The following is a 21,958-nucleotide window of genomic DNA, read 5'->3' on the forward strand; positions in this document are numbered from 1 at the left end:
CAATCCCTAGAGCGGCAAGACATTTTGAGTGTGGACTGCTTCCTGGCTCATCATTACTCCATGGCGCTGACGAAGGCTCAAACGCCGAAATGCATTCGCCTTGATGGAATTGTTGCAATAAAGGCTTCCATATCCGTTCCCGTGCAGGCCTCCGCCTTTTTCTTTTGGGGAAGGATTTCTTTTGCAATGCTTAATATATATTAATGCATTATAAATACATTTAAACATCATTTAACTTTAGGTGGGCCTTTATTGTAAATCTTTAAAACATAATTTTAATTTAATATTTTTAAGTGACTTAAACATTTAATTCAAATGTAAGTTAATAGTGCTGTAGCACTTTAATTTTGTTCTACAATTAAAATAAACATGAAAGTTAATTTACATTAATATCTATATATTTTTTTAACGTTCAAGAAACGTTATACTTTCTCTTTACTCTGCTATAGGGAGCTCTCAGCCTTGATGGCAGAGATTTAAAAGTTACCTGGAGTAACTCAACATTTGTAAATTAATTCAGAGAGTGGAAACATGGAAGTCTATAATTTGCAGTAAACTTATAAATTGTGAATATCTGAAAGTATGAAAACAGTAAATTTAAATGTGTAGATTAACTCTTGTGTAAATTCACCTATGTGGATAGCCTCCACATTTATACTGTGCCTTACACTTGGAATCTAATTCACTGTCAAAAGACAATGGGCCTGATTCGTCAAGGTAAACTTACACTTTTTTGTAAGTTTACTACTTTCACAAAAGTAAACAGACCAAAAGTCTAACTTTTTTATTTGCTGATATTCACAAAGGTAAACTTAGAACAAAAATCTAACATTACTATTTTTTAGTGTTCACGAAGGTAAACTATGACCAAACATCTAACATTATATTTTTCGGGGTTCACAAAGGTAAACTAAGACCAAAAGTCTAACTTTGCTAGTAGTAACTTACCTTTGTGAATACCAAAAAATAGTAAAGTTAGACTTTTTGTCTAAGTTTACCATTGTGAATACCAAAAAGTTGTAAAGTTAGACCATTGGTCTAAGTTTGCCTTTTTGAATACCGAAAAGTAGTAAACTTACACAAAAGTGTAAGTTCATCTCTGTCTGGGCAGGATATTGGCTGCATGTTCATATTAAATGTTTCCTTTCTTCTCAAACATGCAAGATCTATATTGAACTCCGAAAACATTTTGGTATAGTGCACACAGTCAAATGGAAACTAAAGCAGTCTCACATGTAAATAAAAAGGGACGGACTTTTGTGAAGAAGGCAGACTGTATGATGAAAGGTGTTTTCACATTAAAATTCCTAATTAAGGATCACACAAATAGTGGTCTAACAAGGTAACTGCTTTTAAACAGAACATTGATCATTTACATTGGCTTTTTCTAACATTAGGAATCATTTCACAAGGTACCTAAATAGCTCAATGTAGTCGTGCCATTGTCAAAGTACCAGTCTCCGTTGATGTTTGAACTGTAAGTGAGCGGAAGTTCAGATCTGTTCCTCTGGTCAATGATGTTAAACATGTCTGGCTTCTGGGTGAGGTTGTGAGATATAATGACATAGTCTTCAGGCTGCAGGACAGACCCAAGAAAATACTTTATGGACTGGAAATGACTGTTAGCAACTTTTTAATGCTATACAAATTGTCATTATCAAATGTATTACCACAGAAAATTGATTGATAATTCACAATAATCAATAATATGGATGAAGGGTACATATCCTTAATGTCAGTAAACACGTGGGTCAGAATACATAGGAGATAGTTTGCCAGAAAACGGCCCGTTAGGCATAAGTTGAACAAGGACTTTGCAATGTTACTAATAGCACAGTTAGCTAATAGGCAAAGAACACATTAAAGACTATATTGGTCCCATCATTTTAACTATCATCAGCACCATTAATAAAACATTCACCCAATCAGAATTTCTTCTTTGCAGGAAAGAGGTTTCTGTAGCACTGCTAGCAGCATGCTGATGGTGGCATGATATTGAGACTGAACGCATATTCTGCTGATGGTTATTAATATCAGTGGTAAACTAAACACTGGCTGCACACACCATGTTCTACTATTCAGATCAGATGGCCGTGGTATTGTTGACCACCTGTGTTACAATAGTATTAAAGTGCTTAACAATATATGTGTAAATTGAAAGTGTAATCCAAGAAAGTGTGTGTTAAAAAAGATCCATTAACATGATAAGAATCGCATACCATATCTGGCCTATGTTTCAGACAGTGGCTGATCAAGTTGGTTTCGAAATTATTTAGGAACAGGTTAGACCAGTTCTATTTTTGATGGTAATTGCTGTCATTTCTAGATGGCACTTTTCTTGAAATGGGAACCCATGGCAACACATTTACAGTAGTAATTTCCCCACCAGTGCTAATTTGGTGGTATTCTAACAGACAATGTGAGGAGTGAAGTTTGTCATCTGGTGAGTTTGTGCCCTTCTTGAATGGGTGGTGTTCTAATACTGGAAGCATGTCTCAATTGCCCTCAGTAGTATGAATATCACCTTTTCTTGTATAGACCAGATTGAGTGTTACACACAACTATTTTATTTACCTGTAGATACTTGCAGTAAATGACCTTTTATTAATAGGACATACATTACCGCAGAGTAAAAAACAACACAATTCTTTGAGAGTAACATAGTATCTAGGTTGACAAGGTAGGTAGGCAAGAAGCACTCACTTTAAAAGAAAATAGGAACAGAGATGCAGCATGTAATATCTTTACTAATATAAAATAAAAAGAGTAGTTCTGAGCTCTAGCACCCCAGAGTATGCAAGTTGCAATTTGAAAGGAGTTTGATTTTGTAAACAGGAGTAGCTGATAAAAGACATTTATCTGAGTTCAATGTAAGTGCTATGCATTTCATTTAAGAGAGACGAGTCACCAACCTTGCTTAACATCATGTAACAAGAACAGTACCTTTATAGGATTGTATCAATTTGGATCATATATGTACAACATGGGATAATGCACTTGCAAAACAACACTGACAATACAATACCATATAAATGATGGGTGGCGCAAGCAATCTGAGCATTTAAGTAGAATAGGGGAAATACTAATGCCTGTATACTTTATTTGGATAGGAGAGGGTATGTGAAGAACGCTGATAAATTAAAACTTGATTCTTTGGTGGATATTTACTGGAGATGAGACATCATATATATTAGTTTGATGTCAAATGCCCTGCATTGCTTCAATTGCAAAGCATACCATGATTCTGACCAAGGTGTTCTTTCAGTCTATGACATTTTTACTGTTGATCATTCTATCATCTGCCTCATATGTTTAACCATTCAGATCATTTATTAGGTTTGGGAATGAGTTTGGCTCTGCGGAACCGCCAGTCCGGTGGCCCGCTCCCATACAGCCATACCTGTGTGCACACTGCCCACCAGATTATGTCTCTTTTTGTTACTGGCAGAGGATTCCTGGCGGTCCCATAGCGGTACTATGAAATACGCACTGCAATGGTAATGTCAAGGACAGTACTTGCAAGGCATGAGCTGGTGAAGTCCATGCAGTGCAGGTACTGGGGTGCATGCACATAGGGGGCACAAAAGTTCCCCCCCCTTAATACACCCCATGGCCCTGAGGCACAAGGGGGCCATGTTGCCCCCCTTTGTTTCCTCTCCGCCATGGTTTCATGGCATAGGAACCAACATGAAAACCTTGGCAGAGAGGAAACTCGCAATATGCTATGTGAAACCGCGGCGGTCCCAGCAAGCAAATTGCACTATTGTGCTACCACCAGGGATTTCTGATTCATGGCAGTTGCAGCGGTGCAATGGCCGTCCGACCTCCCTAGTTGTAATAGGGCAGTTGGAACATTAGTGCGGCGGTGGCTGGACCGCCACTGCCTCGCTCCCGTGAGTCTGGTGGGCCTTGGACTCCCGGACTTGTAATTAGGCCCTTAATGCAAATCAGTCTATTTGGTAAACCAGCTGTAAAGAAGTGGGTTCTGACTCCAAAAACCCCTGCCCAAAGTTTTGTTTTTGTGTTTTGGACCTCCAGGTATATGGATCTCTTTTCCAAGTCTTCATAATTAAGTCTGATGCACTGTAAGCTTTTGTTAAAATGGGTTTGATCTGTGACTGCCAGTGGCTACCTTTTACAATAGGCTTTGCTGCCATGCAGCTGGGTTTGAAAGGCTCTGCTCTACTGACAAATGAGCACATGTGCACATGCAAGCAGGCACTGACATCGGCAGGCTGAACTTGGAATGATGTTGTCTAACTCAGCCTGGTATCAGCACTCAGGTTACAGTGTCAAAGTTGGGTCCCAGAATAAATTTATTGTGGCATGCTCAGACCTAATATACAATTGTGAATTGAAAAAAGAAATGTTCCTCTTCATTCATGTTTGAAGTGTAGCTCAGTGGTAAAGTAAATGTTTGATGTGATTTGATTTGATTTGATTTGGGGATTTCTAAAGCGCATGGCTGCCCGGAGGCTTCCCCGTGCTGACGATAGGAGCTGTGATCGAGAGAGGAGCCAACTAGTGGTTTCCAGGAAACAGCCAGGTCTTCAGTCCCTTCCTAAAAGTCAGCTAATTTTGTCGACTTTTTAATTCCAGGGGCAGCTCATTCCACATCTTAGGAACCAGATGTGAGAAAGATCTGCCTCCCCATCTGGATCTTTTTATTCTGGTGGTGTGAAGGAAATGGAATAACTCCTTATGATAGAGTTTTCACTAAGGCCAGGCAAGCTAAAGTGTCAGTCAATGCCTCTAAAAAGGTGGAGCAAGGGCCCGGCCGTCTTTAAATGAGGATGCCGGAATAAGTGCTGGATGGAGAGAGAGTAATGTGGAACTGAGCGCTTTCACATCCTGGTAGTGAAAGTGGCCTCATGGTGCAGCTAAAAGATTTATTTTAATATAATAGCAATCCCACCCCCAAGTTGGGTCTCTCTGTCTAACCTGTGAATGTGAAATCCTGGAGGAAGAGCAAGAAGAATGTCCGGTCCTGAGCTACCCTTGAGCCAGGTTTCCTTAATAAAGAGTGCATCCAGGGAATCCTCTTCTAAGAGGTTCCTGATGTCCAAGGAGTGTTTTGGTATTGACCGGTCATTAATCAGTCTAAACTACCAAACGGAGTTTTGGTTTTTAAGAGTTCGTATGTGTCCATCCTTGAAAGGAGGAGTCAACAGCCCACTCGTCTGACTGTTCCCTCTAGCACCAAGTGGACTGGTGGGATCCAGTCCTGGTTCATTCGACGGTGTGTCTGAGGCCCTAAGTGCAAGGAGTTGCTTCCTAGTAATTTTTTTGTGGCCTGTTGCTTACGGGGAAAAGTTTGTGGCCCCTGGTCCCAGTCAGGCGCGGACGGGCGCAGACGGGCTTGGATTTGGCAGGCTGGTGGTGCTCTTGCTGTGCGGAAGGGCTGTGTCTTTCCGCTCAATCGGCGATGCCGTGGCAGACCGGAGACACAGCGTGAATGCAGGACAGCTGTAGAGGCAGTGATGGGAGTCAGCAATCCTCCAGCACACTCTCCCGGAAGGGATTACATAACGTTTTATGAAAACAATCAATAAACTACCATTTAAAAGGACTAAAAGCAAAGTAGCAGCAGAGAGCTAGACCATAAAAAATAAGGACTGCACGCAAGCTGTATCTTGCCTGCACCGGCATTATCATCGGCGTGTCCTGTTCTGCATTTGTTTTTATTTCTGTGCGGAAGCCGAAATTGAAGTGGCAAGGGGAGGGGCTGTGTCTCTCTGCTCAATCGGGGATGCCATGGCAGCCCGGAGACACAGCGTGAATGCAGGACAGCTGCAGAGGCAGTGACGGGAGTCAGCGATCCTCTAGCACACTCCCCGTTAAGGGATTAAGTAAAGTCTTATAAAAAACAATCAATAAACTACAATTTAAAAGCACTAAAAGCAAAGTAGCAGCAGAGAGCTAAACCATTACCAATACGGACTGCGCGCAAGCTGTATCTTGCCTTCATCGGCACCTTGTTCTTGCTTTTTACGTAAAAGGTGCCATAACATAGAAAAAATCCATGGCAATGAATTTTCCTCTTTTTTACCAGGTACCAAACTAAATATTCACAGTCAGTTTGGACCTATATGTATTTATGAATTTTAAAATTGTCAATATTCCCCTGAGCAAGCTATAAGGAAATTCAGGGCCATTCTGTAGCAATTTAATTATACACTTTTGCAACTGGCAGTTCAAAGTCTTCCCCAAACAGTAAGCCCATTTGAAAGGATTAGCCTTTTCTTCTAAGAGAAAGGAACAGAGGTACAAATCTCCATAAGGTGATTAGTTGTTTTTATCTAACAGTACCGGGAATATTGTTCTTAGAGAGACATAAGGAGAGCAGACACAACCCGCCACCTGTCACCACATGGGTTCCCTTTGAAGGCTTGGAGGGAAGAAACAAGTTCTGGCTGAGAGAAGTGATACTTGAGAGGTCTTTTTCAACTTTCAGTGAAATTGCCATCTTGGAAATTCTCAGGGTATTGGACAGCTCAGTTAGGACTGGGGAGGTGATGTGGCATCTCTATCTTGGGGAAGGAAGGTCTACCTTCTAAAACTCTCCCATTAAACACATAGGGCCATATGTATGAAGCCAATTTTAGATTGCAAATGCTGAAATTCACAGAATTTTAGCGTTTGCGAACGCAAAATAGCAGTGTGCAATGTAGCACACAAAACCCCCCTGGCAAAATAAGGAATCGCAAATGTTGTGATTCCTTATTTTGCGATTGCATTTAAGGAATCACAAATTGCGATTCCTTAAATGCAATGTAAGAAGCACAAAAGAAATTGCGATTTGGCCATAAGGAATCGCAAATTACCACCAACTTCAAGTTGGTGGTAACTTGCGATTTCACTTAATAATGCACTATTTTGCATTTTTTAAAGTGCCATGTGGCGCACATACATACCATTAGGGCATGTATGTGTGCCACATGTGCACTCATTCACATTTCAGGGGTGCAACATGGTGTCCTTTGGATACCCTGCCACACTTGAAATTGCATTCTCAATTAGCGAAATCGCAAATTGAGCATGCCTTCCCATTCATTCCTATGGGCCTCTAAGCCAATAGTAATGAATGGGAAGGTATTCCTTTATTCCGAATCTCAATTTGCAATTCGCAAATAAGGAATATGTGGGATTCGCAAAATTATTAGCAAATCCCACATACATAGCATTTTGCGATTCTCAAATTGCGATTCGCTGAAAATCGCAATTTGAGAATCGCAAAACATCATTTTGATACATATGGCCCATAAACCCCAGAAAAAAAGAGAAGAAACTATGAAAAGAATAGGAGAAAGAAGTATTTACAGCATATCCATGTCTCCTCCCTGGAGTGGAAAGACTAGACTAGTACTAATTGGACTTTTGTTGGACTTCTCACCTTCCTCTTGGATAGAGGGTATACTTTCTGGGTACCTTGAAGGATGGTGGCTCTCTTAGACATCTGTGGACTGGTCCAGACTGGAGATGTAATAGGAGGGGTGCCCTATGTTACTGCAGGCACCCTGCTAGACGTAAAAGGCTGTAAGTGCTTGAAGAATGCAGGCAGAGAGAATGATCTGCCTGAGGACTATGGGGTGCTACTTCAGGAAGATCCAAGGTCAGGTGATTATCAAAGGGCTAGAATAGTAGGCCCCAAACCTTACAACCTATTGCAAGTGCAAAAAAAGAAGCAGCAGTGCCAAGGAGTGATTAAAATCAGTATGCCATCAGTAAAGCAAGAAGAAACAAACTGTGTGACAATTTTTCCAATTATGGTAGAGATAGGTGCAGTTTACCGAGCCACTTGTGGAAGGCAGTCTTCATCAACTATGTGGGTCCCTTAAGGGCAGGGGTAACAGCCAGGTCAAGAATATCTCTTTCACAAACAGCTGATTTCCAATATAAACAAGGGGAGCCCAATGGCAGTTGGGTCTCGCCATACCATTAGCCATAATAACGGCACACTTCCCTTTCACTTTCCCATTAGAGGTGGGGTAACCATCTCTTCGTGGACCTAGAGAGCCGCTGAGCCTGACCACATTTGCCCATGAAGACTAAGGCTCCTCCAGTCTCAGGAATCCAACTGCACCCTGCTTCTGCTCGCACTATGCTCACCGCAGTTGAGTAGGAGAACAGGAGCTGACTGAATTCCCAGTCAGTCAGCATCGTTAGTGTGCCAGACCAGTGAGCAGAGAAAAAGACCATGTGGCTAAACATAGTGCCACATGGTTTACTGCTTGAGTTCATGGGTGTCTGGGAGGTAGAGGCAACAGCACACAATAACCTGCTGCAAGCGCGTGTATCAAACAAACAAGGGAAAAAAACAACCGACATCTGCTTCTACTGGGTCACTACTAGTTGGACACGTGCTGCATTATGTTGTGGTACTGCCTTATATGAATATTTGTCCTTGTGGTGCTCGAGAAGGGCTGTGGCACCACCAAAAGGATTAGAGTGTGCTTAGAGGTTACCAGAACAGCAGCATGCTCACTACTGGAGCCTCTCTTATTTGTCAATGTGGCACTCAAGTCCACTGTGTCATGTAAAGAGTGACCTCTGGATAATGTATTTTGTTTCAAGCAGCTAGCCTAGATTTTGCTATGTTGCTTTGGAATGTTTAAACACATTGAAATCTGGGTCCTCTGCGGCTGCTAGGTATCCTGGTTAATGGGAGAAATAGGACTCCCAATGAAGTATTTGTTATTTTAATAATGTTTACTATTGCAGGTATATGAAAAAACAACAAACAATTACACCTTAATATTGAAAGCAAAAATAAGTGTATATTTGTAGTACCACTGTGGTAGAATGTGTATTATTCAGAGACTGGTTATATTTTGTTGACCATGTGTTTACAGTCTATCCAAAGCCAGTAGGTTTTAGAAATATTGGGAAACAACCTTTACAACGCAACTTTTACAACGCACTACCGTTACAACAAAACTTTTACAACACAACATCCATTACATCGCATGCCATTACAACGCAACCATTACAACGCATGACACTATAACGTATACCACTACAACGCATGTCATTACAACGCATACAATTACAACGCATAACATTACAACGCATACTACCCTTACACTATCCAACACTTACCTTACTGTTGCACCCCCCTGGAGTTAGAATAGTAATTTTTACCCTTACACTATCCAACACTTACCCTACTGTTGCACCCCCCTGGAGTTAGATTAGTAATTTTAACCCTACACTATCCAATACTTGCCATACATGCAATGTAATGTTATGCATTGTAATGGTATTAGTTGTAAAGGTAGTATGCGTTGTAATGGAATGCATTGTAAAGGTAGTTTTTAAAAATTCGTTGTTATGGCATGCGTTGTAATGGAATGCGTTGTAATGGATGTTGCGTTGTAAAAAATGTGTTGTAATGTTATGCATTGTAAAAGTATGCGTTGTAATGTCATACATCTGAAATATTTGGGGTTAGTAGGTTTTCCCCCTACACTATCCAACACTTACCCTACTGTTGCACCCCCCTGGAGTTAGATTAGTAATTTTAACCCTACACTATCCAATACTTGCCATACATGCAATGTAATGTTATGCGTTGTAATGGTATTAGTTTTAAAGGTAGTATGCGTTGTAACGGAATGCGTTGTAAAGGTAGTTTTTAAAAATTCGTTGTAATGGCATGCGTTGTAATGGAATGCTGTTGTAATGGATGTTGCGTTGTAAAAAATGTGTTGTAATGTTATGCATTGTAAAAGTATGCGTTGTAATGTTATGCATTGTAAAAGTATGCGTTGTAATGTCATACATCCGAAATATTTGGGGTTAGTAGGTTTTCCTGAATGTCTGCTGACTCAGTGTCCAATTATTACTGCTATCCATAACCACAGAATGACTGAAATATTTTGACATTTCCCCAGTGGGTTCCTGGATTTTTCTTGTTACAGATGAAAGTCTCATTCACATATGTGGGGTTCCATTTTCTGTTGACTCACACATCTTCTCAAACTTTTCCTCACAGAGATGAGAGGAAATTCAGTGATTTTTGCTAAACTTTGACATTCGAAGGGCATTCCTTGCTTGTAAGAACAAGCAAGGGATCCATGCAAGCTATTGGTCCCTGTACTTCCGTGGATGTCTTGATTTAAAAAAAAAACGTCTAGGGTTGGAAGGTCACATTTTGAATCAAAGGTTGTGAACTTGTTATTGTGTGTTTTTGGCTGTTCTTGTTGAATGTGATAAATCTACTTGTGGGATGCCGTCAAGTTAATTCATCTTCATTGGATGATGGAGCATCCATCAAAGTAGTCTAGTTTTCAAAAACATCTGGGGTTGGAATCTAACTTTCGTTGCCAGCCAACCTCAGTCATGTGGGGTGCTCTCAAGTTATCTTTGTTGAATGGTGAAACATCCATAGTGGTACATCCATTAAATACCTTAAAATTAAAGATTCATTAATTCATATAAAAAATATGAACACTAAAACTAAAACCTTATGGAACTTCATATCACTTCAAAATTGAGATAAAAATGTGTGCAGCCATTACAATTCAAGCACTTGATTACCTGGAGATACAAGTGAAAGTGTATGCTACTCCTAGAGCAAATAGCTAACTTCAAAAAGGGCCCCTCATGATAACCGCAATCCAAATCTGGCGAATGTTGAAGGTATTGAAATGCTGCCCTATACTGCTGGATGTTGTACTTTTGTTAGCAGCAGAAGTAAAAGTTCTTTGCTGTAAAATGCATAAAATCTTTTAAAAAAAATCAAAAAAGGCAGCATTGATTGGGAGGAGATGTAGTCACAAAGGCATGGGCGAGCTGTGACATTTTTAGATGGAAAGCAAAACAGGAGGATGGCTGTGCCTGCCCTGAAGCGAAACAGTAAAAGTCTTTCCAAGCATCCCTGTGTATTAATTAAGTACTGCTACAGGCTGCTACTATGCTTTAGTTGCATACAGGCAAGAGTGGTAGATTTTTTATTTTCTGCTTTAATCCATTCCAGCTTTGCTGATTCTCAGAACTGAGCCATTAACAGCTTTTTGTTTGCCCATTGACTGGTCATTGGATCATCGAAGAAAGTAGGCTCCCACAGCTCATAAAGAGTTTTCATAACATACGCGAGCCAGGGGATACTGAGACCCTTAAGACAATGGTTGATGACGATTCTTTACAAACTGGATTTCTGATTCTGCAACACAGTGATCCATACTAAGGCAGGGCAAAATCAAATGCAGTCTTTGATTCAGTTGAGTCCTAGCTCTTCGTGGTAGACATCGTGAGAAATTTTGTGGGGGAGGGCTGAGTCCTTGTGCATAAGCAGTTCTCTTCCACCTGAATAGTTGTACTACTAACTATACTTATAGTCCTGCACCATAGCATGCTGGCACACACTGTGTTTCATAAATTTGTAATAGCCGGACAAAAGTGTTGCTGGAAAGCATTAGAGGACTAGAAGACTTAGTCTCCTGACCTGAAATTTCAAAAACAATAATAATATTTGGGGCAGGGTACAGATACCCTGACTCCTTAGGGTCCCACCCTGGGGCCAAAAAGAAAAAGAAAACACAAAAATGCTGCAATCCCGCAAAACTCTTGCAGGATCAGAAAAAAACAGAGAAAAAAATGAGGGCTGGACCACATTTAATACCAATAAGGGAGCCTAACCCTGGGCTGTGTTTTCATAGGAAAGGGGGCTGCGCGACCAACTCCCAGAGCCTGCAGAGGTCCAGGGGAGCCCACCCACGGGGCCAAAAATAGTTTATATCCAAAGGGGCCATGCATCCACCCTCCCAGAGGCAGCAGAGGCCCAGGAAGGGGGTAGAGAGTGGGCGCGCCCCTGCCAGAGCCTCCAGAAATGACTTTATATGGAGAGGCCCTAATGGTGGGCCTGGGAATGGGGTCCCTAGGGCTGAAATCGGCCCCTGTAGGGGGCCACAGAGGATCTTCTCCACTCTATTTAGAAGAGTGGCCCTCGGGGATAGGGTACCGAGGGCCTAATAAGGCTCGAAGAGAAGGAGGGCACGTGGCCCCAGTCCCCTTTGTTTAAATACATGGCCTTGGTGGATGGGGTCCCCAGGGGCTAAAGGGGCTCGGGGAGGGGGGCTGTGCTGCCCTCCCCCCCCTTTATTTTTTAGAAATGGCTCGGGTGGGGTCCCTAGGGTCTAACAAGGTTCAGAGAGGGGGGGCGCACACCCCGCCCCTTGCTAAGTGAAAAACAAACGGCCCTGGGGAAGGCTGTGCTCAGTTTGGGGTTTGCTGACGGAGGGGGCTTGGATGCAGGCATTTATGTATGATAATTAACTATTACTTTATGCAAAAAAAAAAAGAAATTCACTGAAAAAAGGTTAAAGTAACATTATAGTTAGGTGGGATAAAATGATCTGTATTAGTTTAACAATAAACATAGAAAATTACTGAAAAGAAACAAAGGGTAAAGTAAATTTATAGTTAGGCGAATTTGCCCACTCCCAATAAATTATGTCATAGAATATGCCATGAGTCAGGTCATGAGCAGTGCATGACGGAGGCATGAGCTATAGTTAGTGCAGCTAACTATGAATGGTAAATTTCGAAGTTTTTTTTAAAGTTAAAAATGTTAATGTTGTCATTGACAAATTCACCTAGTTGTAACGTTACATTAACCTTTGGGTTTTTCATACATATACATACACACACACTCACACACACACAAACACACGCACACACCCACGCACACACACACACGTGTGTTTGTGCGTGTCACCACTGTGTACAATTTAGTCACAGTTTTAATAGGGAGAGAGCTGCTAATAACTTTGATGAACCTGCATGAAACTTTGTGCTGGTGAATTTCATTGATATTTTGGTTGTTAAACAATAGCTTCTACCTTATTTTAGCACCTAGCTATCACGTCACATCAACCTTTGTTTAACTCAGTAAAAAGACAAAAATCCCATCAGAATTCATTTAAACATTTTAGGCAGATTATGAATACAATCTTACGATGGTCTGTGGAAAGGATAGTGGCCTTTTGAGTGTCACTCACAGTCACTCCCATTCTACACACCACTTTCTTCTGCAGTCTGTGGTTAGACATGCAATTTTTCTACTCATAACTTTCTGAAACTTTTCATCTGCATACCTAATAACTAATTTCTCTCCTTTTGTGCACACTTTTTCACTCTAACCTGCACGTACTTCTTTGTATCTCATTCACTTCCCCACCCTTCAACACACACAATGCACCCCACTCACATGCATAGTATTTGACTCTGTCACTATTTCGACAGGTGTGTACCTCCTTCACACACTTTTGCATCGAATCACAACTGAGAGCTGCCAAGTTCCGTCGGAAGGCAGAGCACATTTCTCACTGTGCCCAGCAATGAGTCATAATCGGGTTCTGCATACATGCTAATCCAATCCTTGTCCTCCCTGCCGTCAGAGTGCACAGAGGGATGGTAAGGTGTGCCAGTATTTATCCTGATCCATTAAAAACATCCACCCTCCACCTGAATCTGTTCATTTACCCTGCTCAGTTTAGTTTCATTTAAGCATATACCCACATAGATAATTATTGTTTGTTTAAGAGCAAATAAAGATGCAAAATAATAAAGTAAATACATGCTTTAGTCTGTTACCTTAAATCCATAGAATACTGAAGAGTATGATATGTTTGTGATGAACTCTGCATCATGAAAATACCAATTGAAAGAATCTGCATTTGGGAGCAAAGCCATCCAGCCTGGTTTATGAGTCAGGCGTTTCTTCAGAAAAGGAACAGTGCTGACACCTGCAACACACAACAAACGACGACATGTGACTTGTACTGATACGTTATTAAGCCTACAAGTAGGTTAAGCGTTATACAATAGTTCATGGGCCTCATCCGTGAAAAGTGACGCATCGCTGCGTGAAAACAGCGATGCGTCACTTTTCACGGCGCCCTCCTTGCAACACCAATGATGCGTCATATTTACAGTATGACGCATCATTGTGCAAGAAGTTACAGATACGTCAGTATTTCTGACGTATCTGTATGGCGCAAAAGTGACGCATTGCTGTAGTGTGTCACAAAAGTGACGCAACTCCAGCAATGTATCCTTTCACATGGGGCAAGCCCCATGTGAAAGGGCCTGTGTCAGTCTTACGCCTGCTGTGAGGCAGGCGTAAGAATTTGACGCATTTGTGTTCTAGAAGTGGCGCAGTGAAATCACATAGATTTCACTGCGTCACTTCTACGACCCTTTCTTGCATCAAAACCCCCCCCATGCATACATTATACCTGACGCAGGTATAATGTGACGCGGGGGTTTACAAAGTGACGCATCTACCTAGATGCGTCACTTTGTAAATATGGCGGAACAAGGCGCATTTTTTTATGCCACTGGTGCGTCACAAAAAGTGACGCAAAAGCGGTGTACAAAGTGACGCATAGCCTCATAAATGAGGCCCCATGTTTCGTGGTGTCAGTGTAGACACCTACATTACTACTCTCAAAAACAAGACATAGGTGTTGTGGGAAACAAAGGAAAAGATATGGAGGAACCATTCCAGTGTTTTGCCATGAGGTATAGGCTATGTCAAAGTAGTCTTTGGATAATGCCTTAGCCCAGCTACACTTTAAAGGGCTCATGCTAGTGATGCCAGTTGTATTTGTCCTTGGTTAGTCTGACCATGAATTTAGTCGGAAGCAGGATAATGGTGGGCTAATATTGGATACACAGATTAATCTTGTAGGGCCATGTGTGATATGGAAAGACATTCCTCAACTGGCCCAGGCTATTTTCTAAGCATTACACCTTTAACGATCATGTCAACGGATCCCACATTGTGCACCCAGATGTTGATGCACAAAGTTAGGAAGGAATGTGGTGGGAGGGAACTGCCCACCTGTGATCTGTTAATATGTTCAGCCCCTTTTTCAAGATGGCAAGGCGATCTATTACTTTAGCTGCATTGATTTTACATGATTTACAATCGCAAGTATATAATGGAATTTGGAAATTTACAATTTACAATTTTTAATGCTGTACTGTTGTACGTGGGGTTTACTGTTCTGTCTTGTACATATCTACCTTGAATGTAATTGATCTTGCAGCCATTAACGCCACATATCAAAAAGCTTTACAAAGAATAGCCTAAAAGGTATTTCTGTAAACTGGAGGCGATTTAAATGGATGTGGATTTTGCTGAACACGTGTCCCTACCATCAAGAGGCGGGGGACCACTAATACTATATACATATTAAAAGACTAGCATTTTTGGGAAACTTCCCTCTATTAACAAACTGTCCAGATAGCAGAGTTAGCCAGTGTTTCTCGAGTAGTTAGTTGTTGCACCTAACTTGAAAGGACCACTGACTGTGCTTGGAGGAAGTTCAAACCATACTTTATTTTTTTTGACGGGGGGTCAATAAACTTAGTTATGTGGCTGAATAAAACTATGTCTAACCACCAGTGGTTCCCTTTGGGTGCAATACATTCTAAGCATGTTGTCCTCTTGGGATTGAAGGCTCATGTACTGATATGCAAATTAAACTTCAGAATCAGATGGTCCTGGAGACCTATATCATATCATCACTTGTGACACAAGCAGGGTAAATCTGCCAAAAGGACCAATTGGTATCCCTTTTTGTACTACACGGACCCACTAGAAATACATCTGTTTTTCATGATGTTTCATGAAAGGCATTCTGTTTTTTTCAGATTAGGATCCTCCTTGGCAAGGAATTAATTATTGTTTAAAATATTACCAATGTTTAATACAAAATATATTACCATAAGCATTGGAAAGAATTACATCCTGTCCAGAAAGCGATGATGGTGAAGGATGGTTGAAGGCCAAACGATGGAAACTGACTGATGAATTGCAGATAAAACCATCAAAACCAAAACTCCACTCTGCACTACGGCTGCACTCTGAGGGATTCAGAAGGGCGCTTCTTGGAACTACTTTACGCCCTGCAGTTCCTGTTGGAAACAAAATATTCATTACAATAGTCAGTCATTCAATGCCTACAACCACACAATACCACTGTTACTGTGACTACATATGAAAATATGTAATCAATTTCATAGTGTTTAAGCTAGGCAAAGTCGTGTGCATTATGTAGTGAATGGTAGACAATGAAATTCTTCGTTTTTTAAGTTTGGTTTGTGGGGACTGCACGGGAAACATCCTTTACAAAGCAACTTTTACCACGCAGTGCCTTTACGACGCAACTTTTACAACGCAAACCATTACAACGCATTGCGCTGGGGGGCGCTCTAGGGTAGGGAATACGTTTAATTTACTATCCAACACCTTCCCTAGTGTCTACGGGGACTGGAGTTGGAATGGTAAATTAAACTATTCACTATCCAGCACCCCAAAGCGATATGCGTTGTAAAGGTTTGCGATGTAAAAACCGCATTGTAAAGGCATGCGATGTAAAAGCATGCGTTGTAATGTCATACATCCGGACTGCACAGAAAAGACTCTTAAAGCACAAACATACTGATCACATATTTAGTTCAAACAAGTAAAACTGTTAAGGTATGTTGTAAAGCGAGGGGTGAGGGTTTCCTGACACTGAGCAGGTGTGTCTGCCTAACCTTGCCATGGGCAGGAAATTATTAGAAAAGTCAGGTCTTCAGCTTCGTGCAGAACTCACGAAGGGAGGAGTAGGCTATGCTGATTAGTAGGAGGGTTTCTACACTTTAGGGGCAATGTATGAGAAGGTCCAGCTCCTGGACGTGTTTCTGTGGATGCCTAGGAATATAGCATGTTACATCGCATTCTATTACAACGTGTACTTTTACAACACGGTTGTTACAGTTGCAATACCCTTACATCGCAAGTCATTACAACAACTTGCTGTAGGGGGGGTGCTGGACTTAGGAATAGTATTATTTACTATTCCTACTCCAGTTTGTGCAACAGCAGGGAAGGTTTTGGATTTCATATCCAATACCTTAGCGCCCCCTACAGCAAGTCGTTCTTATGTCTTGCGATGGAAAGGTATTGTGTACTAAACGCGGTCTTACTAACAACCGTGTTGTTATAGTATTTTGTTGTAAAAACAGCATTGTAAACGCTTTTTCCCACGCATAGATGTGTGGGAGGAGGAGTCCAGTAGAGGGGAGGTATCTGGATGTTTGATGGAAGGAAGGCGTTTGTTCAGGTAGGCAGAGCCTATGCTGGATAGTCCCTTGAATGTGTGAGAGAGCCTTTTGAACATTGTGTTTGTGTCCTGATACTCAGGGTCAATTTTTGGGGAGTCTATTTAATATTAGGCATGTTTGATAAATTACTGCTTATTCAAACCTGCTTACCTTCAATGGATTAGGCATGATTACTTCAGAAGTTAAAATATAGACAGGGTCTAACGAGAGGAATATATACAGATGTATGTTCGGAGAATCCTCATTCAAATTCACTTCCTGCATTTGTTTCTTTTAACAACCCTATGTTGAATGTGTACTCTCTACCAGTTTGGGGTCTACTTGCTTTGTACAAGCTACACCAGGGTGATGCAACTTTGTATATATGTTGCCAATTTCTGTATGGTGAGAATAGTGCTGTGCTGGTAACCTTAAGTCTGAGGAGTCACCTCACGGGATGATATCTGTGGTTACAGATAATGCTTGTTCTTCCAAGAATGGGAATTATTTCTCGTAGACTACACCTATTCCTAAGCACTCTATAGTGGTCTTAGGGTTGGCTGTCTAAAACAATGTGTGTATGTCGTTCTATGTCTGTCCTTGTGTTTGTGTCTGTGTTCTATCTCTTGTCTGTTGATAATAGTTTTTCCACAGAGTAAAGATTTTTCTGGAGGATTGCTGTCTGACTTTATTCTGTTCTCCAGTACATATTAAAAATACATGGCAACCTTAGATCTTGTTTCATTAGAAACAGAGAAAATCGTGTGTATCTCTACCTACATTATCATGTTGTCTGTTACTAGTAAATATACAACTAAAATACCAATTCAGAACTAATGCTAAATGTATTTTTACTTACAGTAATGGTTCTATAATTGTGCTAATCAGAGCAAAATATCCGTATTGGACAATGCATGCCAACTGAACTCAAAGTATTCAATATGTCTGTTCTCTTTTGAAGAATGAAAAAAATATGGATGGCACTAATAATGTTTCCTTTTCTCGGTTTCCTATATATTTAGGACTGAACTCACAGAATATTTTTCCGCACCTCTAGTGATCACAGGTACTCATGGTAATCATGATGGGAGGTGAAAATTCCAATCCAGATTTAGAATTAAATCAATAGATAATTACCTGTAAGCGATCCATCAACATCAATCAGAACAACTTCATGCTCCCATCTGAAGCCAGCCTTGTTACTTGAGTTAACAAACTGGATCCCATCAAACTTTGCACTCCAGCCGCCGCATCTGTCTGTACACAACCCAGCTACAGATGTCACACCAATGGCAGCACAGCTGCGATCAAAATTTATGAACTTTGTTGAAGAAACAGTAAGTCCTTCATCGAAAGGAAGGACAATGCCTCTGGAAGAGCAATATGAAGAACCAAGTCCAAGTTCATCCAAATACCCAACAATGGTGGCATTCTTTATGACAGCTCCGTTGGCCTCCCCCCATCCTGCAACATAGTCGAGGAATATTCTCTTAGTCTCTATGCCAGCATTCTCATTGTTTACCATTAGAAAATTCTGAAAATGAAGAGCTCCACCATTCACCCATTCTGCTCCTTTTTGGCAATTCCAGGTTGTCAATGAATCAAATATGGCAGGCTGTGGAGTATAGGTATTGCAGCTGCCTCCCTGTGTGGGGAAATAGGACTCAAAGATCCAGATCCCAAACCAACCTTGCGAATGTACAGTGTTGTTATGGAACTCTCCCAGAGGGACCCGCTTCTGGCAAATATTTGGATCATAGGAAGGCCCATCTGGGTGGTCATGCATTCTGTACCAGAAACCAAAATGGGTTCCCCCCGCTGCAGCATTGTGCCTAATTGTGTTGTTTGGATTGGTCACCCAAAATGCAGCTGGAGTAATGTCATCATTCAGAAGACTGGTGCTCTGCTTGACAAATACTGCAAGGTTGTACTGCAAAACATTGCCATGTTCTATCCCATCTTCTATGAAAAATGCTCCTCCCATGATATCATATATCACATTATTCTCTACAAGAAGATGGTGGGTGTTATGAATGGTCACAGCCCTGTTGTACGTCTGATGAATTGCACAGCCTCTCACATAGGACTTAAACTGCATATCACCCATCAGATGCCAGTGTATGGGGTACCGTCCCAATCTAAATGCTTGACCAGCGTGAAAAACCTAGGAAATGAAAAAACAATATGCATTAGTGATATGCCAAGAGGCATTGTTGTCAGTAAGCTATGCAATGAAATATTTGCTCATGAAGTCAATGGTAAACTTGAGACACAAAAATCCAAATTACAAGTGAAATGGTAATCCCATTCCAGTCTTAAACTATCTTTTTTGGCTAAAAGTGTATTACATGTTTCTAGGTGTTGCTGCACCTGGTAGTATCAGGTATGGTAAAACACAAGCACAGTTTCTCCTATCAAAAGCAAGTGGAATTCCTGCCCGTTGATGGAACCGTAATGGGGAGGGCATGCAGAGACATAGCAGTATCATTTTGCATTCTGAATAATACTTCACATTACTGAGTTATTACCTCGTAATACAGCTGTAATGGGGGGTGATTCCACAATGAAAGAGTCTGGTGGCAAATTTAACACCTACCCATTACAATGCAACTTGTGATCGGCAACGATAATGGGCACATTGCCCGTTTGACTCTTTAACCAATAATAATAATAATAATCTGGTATTTGTAAAGCGCAAAGTAATCACCCCTAAGGGTCTCAAAGCGCCATGGCCGTTGGGGATATTAAGTGAGCTATTGCCCAGAGTCACATTATACTGAGCGGAGCTGCCCCTGGATTTGAACTGTGAACCCCGCGCTCTGGAGTCAGCTGCTCTGTTCGATGCGCCACACCTCTCCCGATGTATTATAAACAGCATGCATCTCTTTTTTGCTTCCAAAAATCTCATCACCAGGCTACAAGGGATACTCAGTCAGACAGTCTTCACCCTTCTAACCAGGAACACATTAATCCATCTTTGAAACAGCTATATTGGGGGAAATTAGGCTCGAATTCAAAACTATACATTATGTAGGAAGCACATTGGGGCAAAGCTCCTGGCTCCCTTTGGAAACTCACTCGCTGCTACACTCCATCAAGGGTCCTGTGATCCTCCTCGACTAACCCGACCATACACTACTTTAAGGAGCTAAAGGCTGCAGATGGTCCTCGTCCACAACAGTTGGACAGACTAAGCACCCATTTCCCACTGAAAGGCAGTTTAGAGAACACCAAAAACCATCATATCCAAACAGGTGTTAAATTAAAGACTTAGGGGCTGTTTCCGATGGCGGAAGGCCCACCACCGCCAGCCATGCGGTGGCGGGCGATTTTTCCCCGTTAAATTAGGATGATGGGGGAAATCTGACTGCAACCATGGCAGGCACAAAGACCGCCCGTCATGGAACCGCCACAGTCAATATGGTCCGATTGCCTGGCGGAGCGGGCAGCATCCGTAAAATGGTGGCGCTGCCTAGCAGACACCGTCCGCCAAATTACAATGCTGCATCACTGCCAGCCGGTGTATGGTGGTGGAACCGCCATTCACAGGCTGGTGGGGATTGTATTTGGGGCCCGTTGAGGTCCCCCAGGGGTTGGAGCGGGCGTTCCACTCCCCGACACGATGGCGGACAGATTGAGGTCTGTCTACCATCGTCATCACCCCCTTGGATCTTAGTAGGAGTGTGTGAAAAATGCCTCGTCTGGGGTCATCTTCACATCCAGCTGGACTCTACCTTGCACATTATCAGAGTTTTTAATTATTTTTTCTTATGAGGCCATCACAATGCTCTAATAGGACCTATGAGACGTGGAGAACTTCACAAACTCTTCAATAAACACCTAAATCAAGAAAAGCAGAACAATAAAAGAGAGTACTAAAAAGATCATTAGATCAAATAGACAGATCCTTCCCAGCCGTGTGTAGAAGAGCACATCTCTTATTTATTAATCATTGGACGTGTGAAAGAAATAGCCAGTTGTATTGACACATGTAATAATGCATTTTGATGCCTAGGTGAATAATTATTAATCCATTCAGGTAATGCCACAGAGATGACCAAACAACATTTTCTGCCTTTGCCCCTTTATACTTTATCAAGGATGTTTCTTTGAGAAGGAGGATTGTTCGTCACCATCAGACATAAAATTGTGTTATAAACAAGCGAGAATGAAAAATACCTCCACGTATTCAATCCTCCCGGTCGCAAGTTGCATGTTTGGCTGCGGTGCGTGGAACATGATGCAACCACCAAACTGGTCACTACCGATTTCTTCCCCAAAACGCCCCTGGAAGCACGTCTGAGTGGCAAATTCACCTGTGAAAAAGCATAACAACTTGTTAAGAAAAGGCATGTTCTGTCCTGAAGAGGTGCGGTTTGTCTTTTGTCAGGTGAAGATGAACAGAGTTAAAATGTAGAAGACGTTGTTTCTGAAGAACTTTCTAAATCTGAATAGTGTTTGAAAGTGTCTTTTCGGCCTCTCTCTCTCACGCATTTGTTTCCCCGACCCCTGGCTTCTGTACCACCCCCCTGTACCAGCTGCTACTACCAGGATTCCCACTGACATAACTCGCACAATTGGTGTTTGTCAGGACATTCGCAGACCTGCCAGCTTTGATGGAGCCACCGTGTGACACACGGGGAACATCGTTTACAACGAAACTTTTACCACGCACTACCATTACAACTCAGGAATTACAACGAAAGTCATTACAACGACTTTCGCTGGAGGGCGCTGTTGGATAGGGAATAGTTTATTTTTCTATCCAACACCTTCCCTACTATCCACGGGGACTGGAGTTGGAATCGAAAATTAAACTATTCCACTATCCAGCGCCATCCAACGCAAGTCGTTGTAA

The 21,958-nt window shown here is 41.6% G+C and overlaps 1 protein-coding gene across 1 annotated transcript in view; it reads right to left on the reverse strand.

Annotated features, from left to right (window-relative positions):
- PKHD1L1 (PKHD1 like 1) overlaps positions 1–21,958 on the reverse strand; it is a 466,042-nt gene that overhangs the window by 199,708 nt on the left and 244,376 nt on the right. Inside the window, exons 44-48 of the mRNA XM_078686145.1 lie at positions 21,280–21,416; positions 18,238–19,264; positions 15,736–15,927; positions 13,597–13,748; positions 1,417–1,576 (exon numbers count right to left, since the gene is read on the reverse strand). Coding sequence (XP_078542271.1) covers positions 1,417–1,576; positions 13,597–13,748; positions 15,736–15,927; positions 18,238–19,264; positions 21,280–21,416 — 1,668 coding nt within the window. The remainder of the gene's footprint in view (positions 1–1,416; positions 1,577–13,596; positions 13,749–15,735; positions 15,928–18,237; positions 19,265–21,279; positions 21,417–21,958) is intronic.

This window comes from Lissotriton helveticus, chromosome 4_1 (assembly GCF_964261635.1).
Source record: "Lissotriton helveticus chromosome 4_1, aLisHel1.1, whole genome shotgun sequence".
Taxonomy (NCBI): Eukaryota; Metazoa; Chordata; class Amphibia; order Caudata; family Salamandridae; genus Lissotriton; species Lissotriton helveticus.